The sequence below is a fragment of the Oryzias latipes genome, chromosome 17, assembly GCF_053564925.1.
Source record: "Oryzias latipes strain Hd-rR chromosome 17, Olatipes_Hd-rR_3.1".
In the NCBI taxonomy this organism is placed as follows: Eukaryota; Metazoa; Chordata; class Actinopteri; order Beloniformes; family Adrianichthyidae; genus Oryzias; species Oryzias latipes.
In genome coordinates, this window is record NC_136253.1 from 16,606,304 (window position 1) to 16,625,195 (window position 18,892).

Sequence of the window (18,892 nt, forward strand, 5' to 3'; positions counted from 1 at the left end):
GGCCCGGACATGAAGAGATAACCCCCCCACACACACAAACACGATCAGGAAGGAGAGTTTTCTTCCTGAGGAGTGGGGGAGGCGGGGGCTGGGGTGGACAACTGACAGCAGGAATGAAGCCTCTGGAATGTGTTTCTGTGTGTGTGTGGTGTGTGTGTGTGTGTGTGTGGGGGGGGGGGGGGGTCCACTAGTGATCACCTCTTATTCCCCTCTTCTCCCCAGTAGAAGCTGCACACCTTCATCTTTTGGACCATCAGGTCAGCTCCGAGCTGGACTTCCTCCCATGACCTCACTGGATTCTGGTAAACTAGAGGGGGCGTACTAATGCCCCCATGAATTTTGAACGAGCAAGTGAAATCACATGACTGAAATCAGGCCCCTCCCATTACTTTTCGCTTTACCTCCTGTTTATTATGTTGGTTTCTTTAGGCATAATAAAGACTGCATGCAGAATGCTTTATTTGTAGGTACTGTCTGTCCTCCCCCAGGCCTCTAGAATAACCTTTGCACTGGTGCACCAGCACAAACCATAGGTGAAATCCCTTTGCTGCTGCCTGTCGCTGGGAGACTAGTAGGGGTGTAATGACTAATCAGTAGGTGAATACATTTCTATTACTATGATCCAACCAGATCGATCTGCTGTTAATCAACTCAAACTAAACCGTTAAAAAATTGTTTCAAAATGAAATAAATCAATGTTGGAAAATACTATTTGGATTGAGTCACAGTAGGTTTATTTTAATATAACGTAAAAATGACATCACAACGACAACACACATGGGATGTCAGCAAAAAATGATCACTTTGAATTTAGCAAAGACGTGAGACCATACAGTGTGGTAGAATGTTCTATGAATGTTCCCTTTGGATTCTTTTGGTGTGGGTTGAATTTCATGAAACTACAATATGAATGGATTTGCCATATTCACATATTTAATTCACACTTTATTATTTTGCAAGAAATACAAGGATTCTGGAAAACCACCTGCACTGTTCAGAACCAGGTTTTTATCTCAGAATCATACTGGTTGAAGTTTTGGCTAAAGATGCCCTGAGTGCATTTTAGGTCGGTGAATTGGATGGTTCAAAATGAACCAATACTGACTATGAATCAGTGACCACTAATAATATGAATCCAGACATCGTTCAAACTTACTTTTCCAGGATTTACCTCAAAATGAATCACAACCAGTCACAAATGCACTATTGCCACCTGCCAATCAAAAGAATATGCACTGAAATCTGAGTTTTAATCAAACAATAGCTATTTAAAAACAAAATCTGCTCCACTTTTTCATAAATAGAATATAAAGCAGTAAACGTGAAGTACATTTACTAATTAATAAATATGTTTATGCTTGGTGTAAAATTAGACTTTTTAATTGGGGCTCAACCAAAAATGTCTCCATTGATCAGCTGATATAATACAGCAGTGTTTTTCAACCAATGTGAGATGGTCAAGTGTGCCGCAGGAAATTATTAATATTCACTGATCTAAAAACATTTATCATGACCAGAATATCAGCTCTGTGTTCATCAAAAATAGTCCAGATTTCACACTGAGTAGTTTGCCAACAGCTTTGTGGAGCTCTTCAATATAAAAACATCTAAATCTTTCATAAGGAGGGCGAGAAAAACTTTCGATGGTAGCTCCTCCCACATGCGGCGCGAGCAGCAAGTTTAACACACTTGTACAAACGTTGAGAAGCGAATTTGACGCAACAAAGGTGCAGGACGCGAGTTTAATCTGCGAATCACGTACAATGTAAACTGACAATTAATATAAATGCAGGGAGGGAGGACAAGTGGGGGGTAATCTGCGGCACACGTATGTGCCAAATCATGGCTACGGATCACGGAATCACGTATCATCCGTGCACCCCTAGTAGCTTTCCGTAGGATCCGGTGTCAGAGTGTAAAAAGTGAATAAAATAATAAAGCTCCGAGATGTGAATCTCTCTCCAATTTCTAACCTCCCCTTTATCTCCAAACACTCGAAAAAATAGCCGCCTCCCAACTTCATCATCCTCTCAATCAAAATGATCTATTTGAACCCTTTCAATCCGGTTTTTGCTCCCTTCATAGCACTGAAACTGCCCTAATAAAAATCACAAATGACCTTCTAGCAGCTGATTCTGGACTCATCACCATCCTCATCCTACCTGACTGGAGCACAGCATTTGACACCATATCTCACTGCATCCTCCGTCACAGACTTTCAGCTCTTGGTAGAAAGTCCACCCCCCTCAGCTGGTTTTATTCATATTTCTCAAGCCGCACTCAGTTTATCAATCTTCTTTTAAATCTCAACTCTCACTCCTTTTCTCTAGTGTTGCTCTGTTCTCCGTCCCCTCCTCTTCATTACCTACCTACTAACCCTTGGCAATATATTCCGTAAGTTCAGCATTAGTTTTCATTGTTTTGCGAATGACACTCAGCAGTAAACACAACCTTGTCATCCTTGACAGTCTCTCTCCCTGACATCCTTTCAGTCTCACATCAATCACATTACTGGGTCTGCCTACTTTCACTTACACAATACTAATCGTCTCTGCCCCTCCGTCACCGTCCACTCCGCTTCCATTTTAGTTCATAGCCTGGTCACTTCTCACCTTAACTATTCCAATGCACTTCTCTCTGGTCTTCCCAATAAAACTCTGAATAAACTTTAATTGGTCCAGAATTCAGCTGCCCGCATCATCACCTGAACTCCTTCCTTCCTTCCATCACATCACTTCCGTTCTCCAGCAGCTGCACTGGCTTCCAGTAGCTTTCAGGATTAAATTCCAACCACTTCTCTACACATTCAAAGCCCTCCATGACCTGGCTGGCTCCATCTTATCTATCAACACTCCCTCTCGCCTCTCTCCCCCCCAAACCTCCGTAACATTAACTCCTTTTCAATTTTTAAATCCAAACTGAAAAGCCATCTGTTTAAATTTGCTTTTCCATAATCCCAATTTTTCATCTTCTGCTATCTGATTTTATTAATGATTTCAACTTATTTATTGTTTTTAACATGCTGTGATCTCATTGGGTTTTACTTTTGAACCTGTACAGTGTCCTTGGGTGTTTTGCAATGCGCTTTTAAATAAAATGTATTATTAATATTATTATCTCCCATAATGCATTGGTTTAATGTGAAGGCGTTTCTTTCTGCGCTGCTGTCAACTGTCATGAAGCACAACAAACACAAACATCTGTTCTAACAGTTTGCAAAGCTTCTTGATGAAATCAGGAAAACTGTTTATTTCTCCTTGAAGTTTTAGAAAAGAAAGATCTGGTTTCTAATCATGTCTGGATTAAAGGACTCATTCTATTACAGACTTTATTCACTTTTGAAAAAATTGAAGTTAAGTTAAAATATAAGTAATAACAAAATAAAAGACCCAGGACTAAGGCGAAGCGTTCAACAGACACATTTAAACTAAAATGAAACAAATTAATCACCTAAAAGTAAATAAATCATTTCTGTTAAAGTTACATTTTTGATTTAGACAAAAGAAAAACAAATAAAACTTCAACCTGTTCAAATTTGGTCTAATTACAACTGAACTTAGAAACATGAATGTAATGTTAGTCTTTTTTGTCTGTTAGTTTGATAGTTTTTTTCTGTCTTTTTTTTTGGTTCATGTGAGGTTTACATGGAATTGCATTTTAATAAACTGGAGGAAAAAACAGTCAATTTTAACAAGTGTTATTAAAAATAATTATAAATAAATAACTATCACAAGGGAAAACAGCTGCAACTTCAAACCTTTTTGTGCCTCAATTATTACAAAAGATGAATGCAAGATTGTGGAGAGACTGCACATCAGAACAGACTGTAGAGTTTCTCTTTTTTTATTTTTGGCTGCTGCGGTATTTTTGTCAAGGACAAAGTGTACCTTGGCTCAAAAAAGTTTGAAAAACACTGTAATACGATGTGTTTAAATCCAGTGGGAAATTCCAATTAAGATCATAAAGTGTGTATGTGTGTGTGGGGGGGTGTCTGTCATAATTTCTTCACATCACAGATGGCAGCAAACAGGAGAACTGTCCAGAGTTGACCTTTGACCCCACAATGATTCAGGGAGGTCCTCTGCTGTCCCCAAACATACAGCAGGGACCACCAAAGAAGCATCCTCCCCCCCAGAAATACACAGCCCTCACTGTTCCAAATGACACCTCAGAAACCCCCAACAAACGTCCGACAAATAACTGCCATCGATGCATAGAGGATGCAATGGAACTGTTGGCCAAGGAGTGAGCTGAGATCTACACAAACAACCCACACCAGCACTAACACAAACCAGTCCTTCATAAAACAAATGAAGTTTCCTCACATTCATCAGCGGAGCACTTCATTTGTCTTCCAAAACTCTAGAAAGGGGAGGAAGAAAGGATGAGGAGCATCCTTGTTTGGCATAAATCTGTTCGCTATTCATTTTTCCCTCTCCAGGAGCAATAAAACTCTGACTCATGTCTGCTTTATTGCTGTCAGCAGACACAGCTGCACCCGAACACCACACGTGAGAAACTGCTCGGTGCTTCATCTGAAGGATTAAAGGACAGCCACGGGGAACATGCAGTTCTGCACAGAACACATCTGCAAAGCAACACGCAAAAGGTTTCTGATAGATTAAATAGGTGCAGCTCTGAAGAACGCCAACAGTCCGCTGATCTAATGCAGCTCAAGGGAAAATGAAACACTCTAAAGGTCTACTCTGCAAATTCAGCACAGTTTTCTAATCTAAAAACACATCTGCGACACTTGTGACACCTTTAGTGTCTGCGATGTTTACGAGATCTGCAACAAGTGCAACATCCACCTTGTAACCTCAGGCTCTGCAACCCCTGTGGCATCTCCAGCATCTCAGGCTTTTGCAACATCTGCATATCTAAAGCATCCCAACATCTGTAACCATCATATGCAAAACCTATCACATTTGGAATGTTTGTGGCATCAACAATAACTGCAACCATTGCGACATCTGCAACACATGCAGCTTCTGAACATCTGCAGCATTAAAAACAACTGCTGCAATGCATGCACCATCTGCAAGGTTTGCCACATTTGTGATGTCTGCAACCGTCATCAAGGTTGCCGTAACCATTGCAACATCTTTTTCAACATCTGCAGCGTCTGCAACATCTGTGGCATGTGCAGCATTTAAGGATTCCCCAGTGTTTGCAACATCTGCAATATTTGTGATACCTGCAGCAGCAGCTGCCGCATCTCTGGCATCTGCAACATATGCAACCCTTGCAGTTTCAGCAACATCTGTGGTATCAATGACAAATACAAGTATACCAAGCATGCAACTCTCCAACATCTGCAATCTTTGTGACATCTGCAACCTTTGCAGCTTCTGCAGCTATGGCAACGTGTGTAGTAGGGCTGCACAATATCAGGAAAACTTGTGACATTAGAGATCAATATTTGCAATGATTTCATTTACGCTAGCTAACAAAAACCAACTAAGACATCAATCAATTCCATTTCACTGCAACAGATTTATTAAATAAAAATGAGCAAAACCTAAATTATACTCCAAATGACGCAGGTCTAAATATGAGGCGGGAATCTAACATGAAAGGGGTCCATCCGATTGGTCAAACGTGTAAAGGGATTTATTGAATTTGTTACACACTTCAACCTGCCAAGAGATTGTTTTAGCATCTGTTTCAACATTTAAGGTATCCATTTATTGTGATATCGCGATGGCGATAAATTTAGGATTTATTGTGCAGGACTAATGTGTGGCATCGTTTGCTCTTACAGGGCATGCTTGGCAGTCTGGAAGGCACGCTTTTGGCATTCCTCAGGGGTTAAAACTGGTTCCTCTCATCATTCACAAAGACTGACACTGCCTTCAAACTTAGAAACCCACATCTGTGGTATCAGTTCAGTCTAATAGACGCGCTGTGACAAAAATATATGTTAACAAATTCAAATATGTAATCTTTGGACTTTCCGTCCCGCACAGCAGCTGTCCCTGTGATGAAGTGGAGACCTTGAAGCGGCGCATAAATCAGTCTGCACGTCAGCGGTGTAATCATGTGTTTACCCCCAACCAGCTTTGAGAAGCCCTTACTGTTCCCCTCCACCTCCCCCAGTAGCAGGGCTAAAATTACCCTACATGCATCTGCTTGTCCTGCAACTCTGTCATGCGCTCAGACTCCACGCTGACTTTAATAACAGACCCCTACGTGCTCTCCCAGAGCTCCCGGAGGTGATCCGACGCTTCCTGGGTAAAGCAAATCACACAGGCCCCTCCCCAGCAGACCCCCCCCCCACCGATGCCCTGACACAGCTTCCTCTCAGGTCAGAGTCTTCTTTTCCAGAACTCATTCCCACAGTGACGTAGTCCTCCCATGGGGGAGGAAGCCAGTTTTACAATCATATGGGGGGGGTTCCAACACAGGAAGAAAAGACAGCCAGAATCAGCCCTTCACAGACCAGTGAAGACTCTCAGGAGGATTTGGCCTTTTTGCTGTTTATCTGCTGATCCCAAAGAACCTGATCTGATAGAACCATCTGATCCATGATGTGTAGGACCTCCAGGGATATATCAGAAGATCTGCAGGGATGAATGTCTGCATAACGAGCGCTCACAGGTTAAAGAGATGGAACCATAGAGCGACTCTGCCCTTACCCAGAACACAATGCTGGGGGAAGGGGGCGGGGTGTCAAAACCTGGATTATGGCTTTGCATCAAGTCTAGATGGAGCTGTGAGACAGGAGATAAAATTAAAGCCCTATAATCTGTCAGACCTTTGAGTGTGGATCTTTTTGATGTCTCTGATCTCGCGCGCGCACACACACACACACACCCACACACACAAACATACAATACAGCATCACTGAGATGTCCCGTCTTCATGCTGCATCCTCCTCTGAACCTCCTCTAAAGCGTCCACTGGAAGATCAGAGACGGAGATGAAGATTATAGAAGCGGGCTGGGAATGCCGAAGGCGATGAGGAATAACCGGAACAGATATGAGCAGCACCATGGAGGAAAACCTATCATAAATAGTTTTTAGTTCTGATAGTGTCAGAACACAGCTGGTTCTGGATCCTAAGACCAAGGGGCAATTCTGGACTCTGACATAACCCAGTAGTAGTTCTGAATCCTCCTCAGAAACAAGAGCAGATAAAACAGTCTGTGTGCTCTGGTGTTTAGTCTAAGGCTGTGCGAGCTGCATGATAACAGGATCATATCTGGGGGGGGGGGTCACAGTTCAAAGGGCTGTGAGGATGAAGACAAGGAGCATTCCGCCGGTTTGGTTCTTTGCTTTCAGGACAGCAGAAACAGCTCAGGTGTGCAGAGATCTTCATCTGCGTTCTGCCTGTGATGCATTCAGGAGCTCTAAAAAAAAAAGTATGAATTCACGTGTTCCAATTTAGTGACCCACATCAGGCAAACAGGAACCAAAGTTCACATGAAACAGAAGAACATGGTTCCAGTGTGACTGCGACAGAGCTTCCTGCTGGAGCACAGGGAGCAGCCACAAGCAAGGCGGAACTTATGCGGTTCTGATTTAAAAAAATAAAATTAAACAGCTGCGACACGGCTCGCCTCCCAAACACAAACGCTCAGACATGTGCAGTTCCTGAACGTATCACAGGAGTCTCAGCAGCCTGACGACCTTCAGGAGGACTGAAGGATCAGGTTTGAGGTTCCAGCTGGGCCTCAAACCTGCAAACCTGCAACAGAGCCCCCCCCCTGAATAAACCACAGCAAACATCACACGAACTGAAGCAACCCTGAACGCACCACGGACCTTTAATTAGCACACGGCAGCAGGAATGTGTGTGTGTGTGGGGGGGGGGGGGGGGGGGGTCATAAACAAAGACCTGAGGGAACACCAGGGGGCCCCGGGCTGGGGCTGGTGATCAACAAGCTGCTGGGGAGGGGCAGCAGCCCTTCCACAGATCAAAGGGGAAATACAGAGAGGTGTTAAGGGAAACTAGTCTTTTTTGATTCGGGGGGGGGGTGTTGGGGGGCTCATTCAAGCCTGAATTCCTGGTTGCTCTTGGCTTTGTTTTCTGAGTGGCTCCAGTCTGACCCGCATCAGACCCGGCCAGCCCAGACCCCAGTCTGACACAGGAATGGCCTATTGGGAGCCGGAACAGTCCAGAGCCTCCCCAAAGTTCTTCTGGGGAGGGGGGACAAAACATCGCCACCATCATGCTGGTCATCTGTTGCTGGCGGAGCAGAAATGATGGTGAAAGTCTGATCCACCGAGAACTGGAGCGAGAAAAGTTCATCTCTACGGATCACGAATCATGAACGGATTACAAGCATGATTAGGAGACAGTGTGTGTGTGTGTGTGTGTGTGTGTGTGTCTGTGTGTGTGCGTGCATGGGGAGGTGTCTTTGAAGTTTGAGGGCAGAATTCCTCTGAAGATGAAAACAGCAGAAGATCAGCTGATCTGTTGTTTTGGGAGGGGTGTGGGGGTCTCTCTCATCAGCTCTGAGTTTTTTGGACAGCTGTCCTCCAGCTGTGCCCCCCCACCCCACCCCCGGACCCCAGTTTCCCACGCTGAGCCCATTCCTCAAACACAAAAACAATGAGGCCAACCAGATGAGCCAACCCCCCCTCCCAAGTTTGATGTAATTTTCAACAGCTGGCTGATCCAGAAGAAACTCGTGATGGGAAACAGAGGTTTCCCACACTCTGTTTTCACACTAAAAGATCCCCAAACACATCGTGAAGTGTCATGTGACACAGATTTGAGTTTTAGAATCCCATTATTCCAAATGTTGCTCATGAACGCCTCATTTAGGACATTTTATCAAACCTGATGACATCACAACCAAGAGTGCTTCTGTACTGCCAGCTGTAGTGGGTGGCCAATCAGAATGCAGCATCAAGGGGGCGGAGCCTTTCAGTTGGAGTCCCACAGAATCCTTTGCACAAAAAAAGACTTTTCTAACTCAGGACGCACCAAAATGACATTGGTGTCACAAAAGTATTTTGGCAAATGAGGCTTACAGACACAGTTCTGTATTTACTAATGTAAATACCCTCTCCACCAATGAGGGGTGGGCAGCTGTTGAAGGGAGTGGGAGTAACACCAGCGGGGGGGGGGGGTTACATCTCGCAGGTTATAGCTGAAAACAAAACTCAGTAAAGCCGATGATGCCCTGTTGGGTGAAAGAGGAAACATGGCTGTGTGCAGGATGGAGCACAAATACGTCTGACAGAACTGCTGCCACTTTCCACTGTACCGCTGTCCAAAAACAGGGGGTGGGGGGGCAAAGGAGCCGTGTAATTATGACTGGAATCAAGGGTTTGGATCGCTGAACAGATATAAAAAAGAAACCTCTTTGGGTTGTTTTTGTGCTTTTATGACTTGGTCTAAACCTCTTTCCCCTCAGATTTGTTTTAGTTTATTTGCATCTGACCTGACCTCAAATGTTTCATTATTTTGATTGTGTCTCATAACCCTTAAACATCTGAATGATATAGCATCTCTGAAGTACAGTGTTCCCTAATCTTGGGACTCGGGCACTAAAAATAACCCGAAATATTCAAAGTAGTGATCTTTATTTTTAGGGCTGTAAAAAAAACCTCACTACACACTTTCTACACTTCTCTCAGACAGACGCGAACATTTTCACACTTTTCTCTTGTTTAAGTTCTTAACCTTCATTGAAAATTAAGTTCGGTATAACAAGCATTTTCTATTGATTGTAAATGTATTTAAAATTTAATAACTGAATGCACAGTCACAGCTCAGAGCAGATTGACAATGGTCCACGGCCGAACAAGATGCAAGACTTTGATTACGAAGCTAAACAAGATGGAGGAGGCATGCTGTTTCCTGAGAAACAGATGTTCTCCTTCATTCCATTCGAAAGATTAAAGCGACATGAAGAATGAGTTGTTTATTTAACAGGGATCTTCTTTAAGGTCTTCTTCTGTATTGGTGACGATTTGTCCAGTTTGAGGCCCTCCATCTGTTGCAGAGGATTTATCAATGGGGCGGCGGAGGATCTCTGGTACAGCTGTGTATCCCTCAGAAAAAGCACATTTTGCTAAACTCAAACCATTCCAAGGCCAATTTCCTTTGGAGTTAAATCGTCCTTTTTTGTTTTTTTACCATTTGTAAATTAGCTTGAAGCTAATTGTTAGTAAGTCCAACGTTTTTCCTCCCTCCATGAGGAACCAACGGGCCTGAATACAGTGAACTATGAAGGTCATCAGCAGGGCTGCACCATATGAAGAAAAGTCGCAATGTGATCAATATAATAATAATAATAATAGATTTGATTTATCTGCGCTTTTCCAGACGCTCAAAGCGCTTAATATTGCGATGACGATATAACTTGAGGTACATGAACAAATAGCAAAACAATCAAAAACATAATTTCTATTTCACGGCAACAGTTTAATTGAAATAAATCAACATAACCTAAATTATACTCCAAATGAACCAGTCTACATCGGAGGCGAGCATCTAACACAAAAAGCCTCCATCCGCCTCCACGTTGTCCATCTGATTGGTCAAATGCATAAATGGATTTATGTCGTTCATTAAATACTTCAAGCTGCCATAAGATCCTTTTAGCACATTTAAGGTAACCATTTATTGAAATTTTCACCATCTTTTGCGATATGCGTATTGATATCGCGATAATGATAAATTCACGATTTACTGTGCAGGCCTACTCATAGCACTACAGTCTACGCTCAATGTTCAGTTTTTTAATGTCCCCTCCCAATAATCTGGACTATTTCCTTGTTTGGTTTAGATTCAAGATTCAAGATTCAAGAGGTTTTTATTGCCATATTCTGCGTAGCTACACAGAGTAGGAATTTGTTTCGGTGCAAATGTGCAACATAAAACAGAAGAACAGTAAGCAACAAAATTTTTACACAATGGACAGAACAAAAATATAAATAGAGTCAGTAGTGCAAGGAGTGTCAAAACAGTGCAGACTGAGAATGTTCAAGGTGCAGGTAGTGGGCTGGTGACTGGTTGGACATTGACGTGAAATTTTAGGGGGGGGGGGGTTACAGGGCGTTTAAGAGTCTGACTGCAGAGGGAAAGAAACTGTTCTTGTGTCTGGAGGTTCTGGTCCTGATGGACCTTAGCCTCCTGCCTGAAGGGAGTAGTTTCAGTAGAGCTGTCGTTTATGTCAAAGTCATCTGTTCCTTTGAGAAAACGCATTTAGACATTCTCCCACACTAAAACCTTGGAAAGATCTGGGGGGGGGGGGTCTTGTTCAACTATCTGCTGGACCTTTGTCCCAAAGAGAGGGGGGGTTGTGGGGGGACTTTTCATCCGTCTTTGTTGAGAGGGGAAATGGGCACTTGAGGGGCCCTCAGCTAGAAGGACAAACGAATGTTCAGCACTCAGGAATCTGAGGGGGCGGAGAGCATTATCACAGTCATATATGACCCCCCCACCCTTCATGAAGTTTTGGTGTCACCTGGTCCAAAGGCTTTCAACCGCTTTAATCCAAATTTGGAGGACCCGCCTCCCATTGTGGGTCTTTCATGTGGCCCCCGGCCTGGACTCACAGGTACAGGCTCAGACAAGCCAGTTTCCTGCTAAAGCTCTTCAAAAATGCATGAAACCCCCCCCCCAATTCACCCCCGTCCCCCGCACCCCAAGACATGAAAGCTGCAGTCATCTGCAGAGATTTGGGATGATGTGACATAAAGCCAACAGGGGGCGCTACCGTCTGGCGGAGTAGTTGTCATAGGTCTGAAATGTTTGACTTTGCTAACGGGAAACGTACAAATACCAAGAAACTGCAACGTCTGAAGGATTTAAACTACGGGAGAAAAAACATCCAAAAAACAAAATACTTACATAAGGATAAAAGTAATTTAACAGCAACAACAGCAAAAACTATGTGTAACAAAAAACTGAACGCTAAATAACATTTCTATATTAACCATGAATAATAAAAGTAAATTCATATCTCCATTGAAGAAAACAGAAAAAGTAAATGCATAACAAAAAACAGCATAATAAAAAGTTATAAATAATTAAACTGTTGAAAAAAAGCCACAAACAGCCTACCTCGCTTTTTTTGCTGTGATAACAACTAAAATTCCGTTGTAGCAATTTGTTTGTTTTCTCATAATAACAAAATAGTAGATGTTGTTATCAAAAGATAAAAATGTTATGCTGTGATAATGAAGAATCCCTTCTTATTTTTCTACAATTTGCAACGAAACGAGAAGGCAAGTTTGTTTTTTACGAGAAAACATGTTTTTTTCTGTAATAACACGAAATAGTAGATGTCGTCATCACGAGCAGCAAACGTCTTAATTTTGTGATTACTTTAATTGTGGCCTAACACTTGTAGACATTGTGCCGATGTTGTCGGTCATAAACAGTGTCCACATCAGTCATCGTCATTTGAGGATTAGGTTGGCCCCGGTACAGCTATGCAGGTGTGTATACAAGCAGGTACACTGTGATCACCACCGAAAAACCAATTTTCAATGTTCTCGTGGTAATGACAAGTACTATCTCGTGTAGACTCGTGTAGGGATGTCCCAATCCAATCATGTGATCGGAAATCTGGTGCAACTGCAAATCTGCAATGGTTGCAGACTCAATTGAAATTGGATGTTGTACCTCAATCAAGGATCGGGCATTTAATTTATTGTTAATACGATCAGCGATTTATATTTCAAGCTTAAAATTCCAAATACTCTACAAGAATTCTGCATATTATGAGCTGATCATGACATTTTATCGCGGCGCTAGTTTGAGTTAAATAGTCCGATTGACGGGTTAGTCATGAATACTTGTAAACATATTTATGCTACAACAATTTAAACAGAAAATCATTGTTAATTTTTAAGATATTTTAATGGAGATATGAATCCCATGTGATCCAAAAAGTTCAATAGTTCTGAGTAACCAAACTTTCTCTACATGACTAATTATCCCCTATTATTATTATTATTACAACTATTTTAACTTGATTGTTCAAGCTACTTGAAGCGGGTTAGGTGGGTGTAGGACTGGTAACCCTGTGCCTTGAAAAATACTGGGTTTCCAAACCGCCAATCAGTGAAAGCCGATTCTCTGTAGCGACCCCTAAATGGACGTGCCGAATGGTATACTTTATTTAAACCCACTTCACATTAGTGTTAAATTAGGCTAATTAAATAAGAAATAATAAAAATAAACATGTTTATTATATTTGTTCATTTTATAAACGTGTTGTAAAAGTATCAGATCAGGACCCGATGTGGAGCCAAATGACTTGGAATCGGATCGATCCCCAAAAACCTGATGTGGACATCCCTAATCTCATGGTCTTGTTATCACATGTAAAATAAAGTGTTTTCTCCTGATAACAAAATAATAGACGTCGTTATGACATGAAAATTTTGTTGTTAAAAAAAAAATGGGCTAAAAAAGCGACTTCCACAGAAAATAGAGTAAAAATAAACAAAATCAATTTTGTAGAAACATTTCGATATTAAAAACCATGACACCTCAGCAGGAGGCGGAGTTTCATGTGACATTGCAGAGCCTCAAAAAGATAAAAATAAGTCTTTATGACACAAATAAACTGATTCTGTTCTGAGGCGGGTGAGGAAGACCCAGCTGAGAGCAGTGATGAAGGCGAGCAGGCGGCAGCATGAGCGCACGCCTCAGGAATGCAGAGCAATGTCAGAACCAGAGGAACTGCTGTTTAACCCCCCCCCCCCAGGGGAATAGAATTGTGAGGGTAATTTTAATACCCTGAACACTAATATCACCACTTTGTTACACAACACACCCACAGCGGACACACAACCACCTGAGGGGCTCCAAAGACGCAATTTTCCAGACAAAACAGTCTTTGTTCCAAACACTTGACTGCAATAAAGGGAGGGGGGGGGGGGGGTTAAAGCTCTGGTGGTTATCGGTGGTACTACACCTACCCATGAGAACATACAATCAACTATGACGGCAGAACTTTGACCAAAACGTTTCATTGCATCAGTCTGGTTATACTGTCCCGTTAGTGGGCGGGACGGTTGGTGCGGATGTAAGCCTCAGCTGATGTCCCATTATCCCTTCATTTACACACTCTCCTGCTAGCTTACAGTCCCTCACAACCCCGAGCTAACATTAATATTGGAGCTATCCAGCCGTACAGTTTTGAACCAGACGTCAGCTCAAACGAGGAAAACAAATATGTGCATGGATCTATTTGTTTACAACTGGATGCATCCGAATGGGGAAGAAGCAGGAAGACTTTGGCACGCCCATTTCAACTGAGAGCTTTTATAAACGACTTTTTTTTTTATCCGCTCCAATTCCTCCTGATTTGAATAAAGAAATACTCAGAAACGCACTTTTAATTTGAAATTCTTTGATGTCCTCCATCATAGGAACAATGCTACAAGAACGTGCTTTTTAGTGAGTTTACTTTTTAAGAATCCATGATCTGATCCATCAAACGGCTGAACCCATTCTGCATTTTGGTCGTCAACTGTAACTGTTGTGAAAGGCCATTATTATTGTCAGTCTATCTGTACTTCAGACGCCTGTTTATCAGTGCAACACAAACCTGAGAAGAACCGTGCTACAGGTAAGCTACAGAGATGTAAGAGATCTTAAGTAATAAGTGAACTGATACAATTACACCATCAGGAGAAACTAAGACAGTTTCTGCAGAGTGGTAGGAAATTTGCCTGTGTTGTGGGTGGGATCGCTGGCACGAAGCAATCACTCTTTCCCCTCCTCCTTGCTGAGAGCTCTCTGTTTAACCCCTGTGCTATCCTATGGGGTCAAGATGACCATTGACGTGTTCTCCCTACCATGACAAAGGTGGATAAAGGTGGAGAGGATTTCATGTAATCCATGGACACCACTGAAGATCACAAATCATTAAAGAAAAAAGGTTCAGCGCACTGTCTAGTGGGTCTAGATGACCCAACTCCCAATGTTAACGTGCCTAGGATAGCACAAGGGTTAAACTCTCTCCCACTAGCTCACACCCCCAACCTAACATCAGCAGTGCAGCAAAAATAGACTGCAAAATTGGACCTATCCAGTTATACAGATTGGATCCAGATACCAACTCAGACGAGGAAAACAAACACGTTCAGGGATCTACTCCTCTGCTCCATCAGAATGGAGCAGAGCCGGGAGCTTGTGGCCTGTCCAGCATTTTTTTTAATGTAATACATATATACATATATATATATATATATATATATATATGTATATATGCTGATTAATGACACTTTGAACATGTTAAAAAAACATTTTCCTCTGAGTAGGTCTCTAAATATGGGAAATATCCACACCAGAAATAAACTAAACACAAAAGTTTGGATATTTAGGGAAGAAAAAAACCTAAACCTAACCAATCAGATTTTATTTGGAAAGGAAAGTTCCTACATATTTAAGATTTAAACATATCTTAGCAAAATTTAAGAATATTTATGTTCAAAAAATAAAACGAATTGATGATTTTTTTTTTTTTTGCTAACTTGCTCACAATAATTTTAACGTAGAGCTTCTCAGAGAGGGGTGCCCCCTTTGATGTTTTCATTGACGCCATCTGAACATTTTCTGGAGACGCCACTGTGAAGCAGGTGATACAGTCATAGAAACGACGTGCACGCGCAAGGGGAGAACCCGGGGGCTCCGACCCGCTTTCCAAAGCTCGAGCACCTTACCGAGATGCAGGGTGAGGTTGATGGAATAGGGGTACTGGACCCCCGCCAGCATGGTCTGGCTCTGCCACCAGGTGGCGTCCTGGTGGTTGTTGTAGTCGGTCAGGTACGCGGCGCCGTGGTGGTTCCGCGGGTCGCGCGCGTCGCAGATGTGGCAGGACTTGGTGACGCCGGTGGCTCCAGTCTGCACGCAGTACTCCTCGGGGGGGGAGCCGCAGGTGTTGGTGGCTACCACCGTCACGTTGAAAGCGGCGTTCACGAACTCGGGCATGCAGCGATGTGGCCGGCCCTGCGCGTCCTCGCACTCGTCCATGGCCGCGAAGACGCACACCGCCGCCACCGAGCTCAGAACCGCCACAGTCCGCACAAAACTCTGCATCCTGCTGGCTCGCTCCGTGCCCCCCCTGGCCCAGAAAAACTTTTCCAGAACTTTCCCTGAACTTCGTGGCCACTCTCCGCTGGGACTCCCGCTGGAAAGAAGCGGCGCTGCGCTCGCTCCAGGCCGCCTGTTGCTTCTCCTTTCCCGGCTGTGCCGCTGAGTTCGAGCCGCTGAGTCCAGACTACACCCAGGCCGCTACTGCGCAGATGCGGGGGGGGGGGGGGGGGGGGGTAGTCACTTCCGTGTCAGCCGAGGCCCTCTGACATCTCCAAATCACAGCCCAGGTCCCCGTGCGCTAACGAGAAGGTAACGGTATGACGTCAAACCCCCGCTGACCCGCGAGATTTCATGAAGTAAAAAACCAAAAAACACACACACCATCACATTTGGCCCACGGGCCAGACTTTGGACATGTAGATAAAAGTCTTTGCTGGTTATAAAAAGAAACACATTATGGAAACCCAAAGAGTGGACATGATTCATTTACTACGTTAATGAACATTGCATTTTTATCTGTTTCTTTTAAGCCTACTTGCAGAAATGGCTCCCAAAGTCCAACTTTGACTGTGGGAAAACCTAATTCAGAAAAGAAGAGTCACAACCTTTGGACGCAGAGTCGGAAGCGTTTAAAGATGGTGGGAAAAGCATAATTTACTTATGTATAGGCTAGATATTTTAATTAAATGCTTCCTGTGCATCGTTTTTGCGAACTTTTTACTTAAAGTACGGAGCCCCCCGGGGGGCAGTGGTTATAAAGAAAAGAAAATCTGCTAAACTGTGCGCACTGACAAGTAAACTGTGTTAACCACTGGCCCCCTGGGGGGCTCTGTATCAAAGCAACCCAGAAATTTACATTTATGTTGTAAACTTTGAGTGTCTTGAAGCGAAACTCCTCAGCCAAGCTGAGTAACTCTCCAGGTCCTCTTTGGTCTGTAGTAAAGGGCAGCTTTCCCAAACATCCTTTCATTTTCAGGACCTGCTGGATCACTTTCGGGGCAGCTGGAGCCAACCTAGTTAATATTGGGTGAAGGCGGGGTTCACCCTGGAAAAGTCACCAGCATGGATTGTAAAAGTTAACTGGACTGAGTGACCCCTCCCCCCTGGCATTCCAAACAGGAACTACCCACTGGTTCCAAGAAGCCAAAATTCCATAGACGTCTATAGAGAGATAATAAACACATAACAAACAGTATCTATTTGATTGTACTACTAGTCTATACTAAAAGGGACGCAGCATACTTGAAGTTTACTTTTTATATTTATTAATTAAATATATAAATATTTATAAAAATTATTTGGCCTGCCAAAATGGAGCAAATTGTGTTGTTAATCCTTAAAGATGTTTTATTTTCTCTGTATTTCTGCCGTCCCACCATATACGGTGCACTATAAATACATCGACATTTGGTTAGTTGCAGAAAGTCATTCAGCTGTCATGTGATTTTGGAAGATTTTGATGTTTTTCTGGTGTTCTTGTGTCTTTTCTAAGTCCGACGGTCATTTTTCTGATCATTCCAACAGCGCATGAACACAGCATGTCACTAATTTTGCATTTTTCCCTGTGGGACATGGTGGGGTGCAATTGGCACTAAAATTAGAACAAAGGCCACAGTTTTGACACACAACTCTGAAATTTTCTGTTTTAAAATATAAAAATTATTTTTTGATCAAAATCAAAGTTTACATACTATACTGTATACTGTCAACTTAAAATGTTCCAATTTAGTCTAAAGATGAATATCATACTTCCAACCCCACACGTACATGATCTATACAGTATACTTGCCATCCTTATGGTTATACTCAAGTATAAACTTCCAGTGTACTACTTTTTTTTTTCAAACTTTATTTGTTTTATGCAGAAATTGTACAAAATCTCCATCAAATCACAGACACCAGTTGAAATAAAGGTACTTTTGCACAATCTTCTTTTTTAAGTTAAATAAAATAAAAGAGCTGAAAACACAACAAAAACAACAAAAATCAAAAGAAAGAAAAAAAGAAAAAAATTAAATAAAAAAGAGAAACACAAAACCGCACCAACCCTCTCTATTAAAGCTTTAGAAAATATAATAGATTCCAACAATTGTAACTTAACACATGCCCAGATTTCTCAGAAGAGTAAATTAAAATAAGCAAGAAGTAAACCTATCCATGAGATAAAATCAGAGCAAAGGGAGCCCCCAGAAGAGGTTACTTAGTCTGGAAATGAATAGAATTGTATTTGCTGTGTCGTTTGGAAGAATGGACGCCACCTTTGTACTGCTACTTTTGTTTAAGGGAAGTGGCTAAGCAATTCAAGGAAGAAGATTTTTAGTCCAGATGCGATGACTCAACTTCAAGCCAACGTCAAATGAGACAATTGAGACAAATGAGAACCTCCACCCACATACACAATCAGAACTGTTTACTTCGCTTTTTTTCCTCAAATTTAAACAATTCTGAGACTTGTTTAGGAGTTGTCCCTATCTAGAAGACTTACATTTGGTTTTTCCTTTTTGTTCATGTGAAACTTTGAGGTGTTTGACATCTATTTTTATTGCCTCTGTGTGAAAGAGGGTAAGCAATCAAAGCTAGCTGGAAATGGCTATGCGAGAAAAGTGTATCAGGAAAAAAAATGAAAGCGAGAAATATTTGTGAAGTAAAAATGTACGAGAGAAAGATGCATGTAAGAAAACTGTTTGATGGAAAACAGGTAAAAGCATAGGCAAATGTGACTTTAACTAAAACTGTCTGAATCTGTTTAAATATTAAAAATGACACATTTAGTTGTTTTTTTTTTTTACTAGATTTATCTGAAACAGACCCTAATTATGAAGGTGAAGGTCTTGTTGAGGTTTCTGGAGCTTTGTCAAATTTCATTTTTGAAGAACC

General features: G+C 42.3%; 1 protein-coding gene across 1 annotated transcript in view; it reads right to left on the reverse strand.

The window, feature by feature from the left end:
• Nucleotides 1-16,171, reverse strand: part of lamc1 (laminin, gamma 1) — a 42,909-nt gene extending 26,738 nt beyond the window's left edge. Inside the window, 1 exon segment of the mRNA NM_001201523.2 lies at nt 15,643-16,171. Within this exon segment, the coding sequence (NP_001188452.1) occupies nt 15,643-16,018 (376 nt within the window). The 5' untranslated portion in view covers nt 16,019-16,171.
• Nucleotides 16,172-18,892: the final 2,721 nt, after the last annotated feature.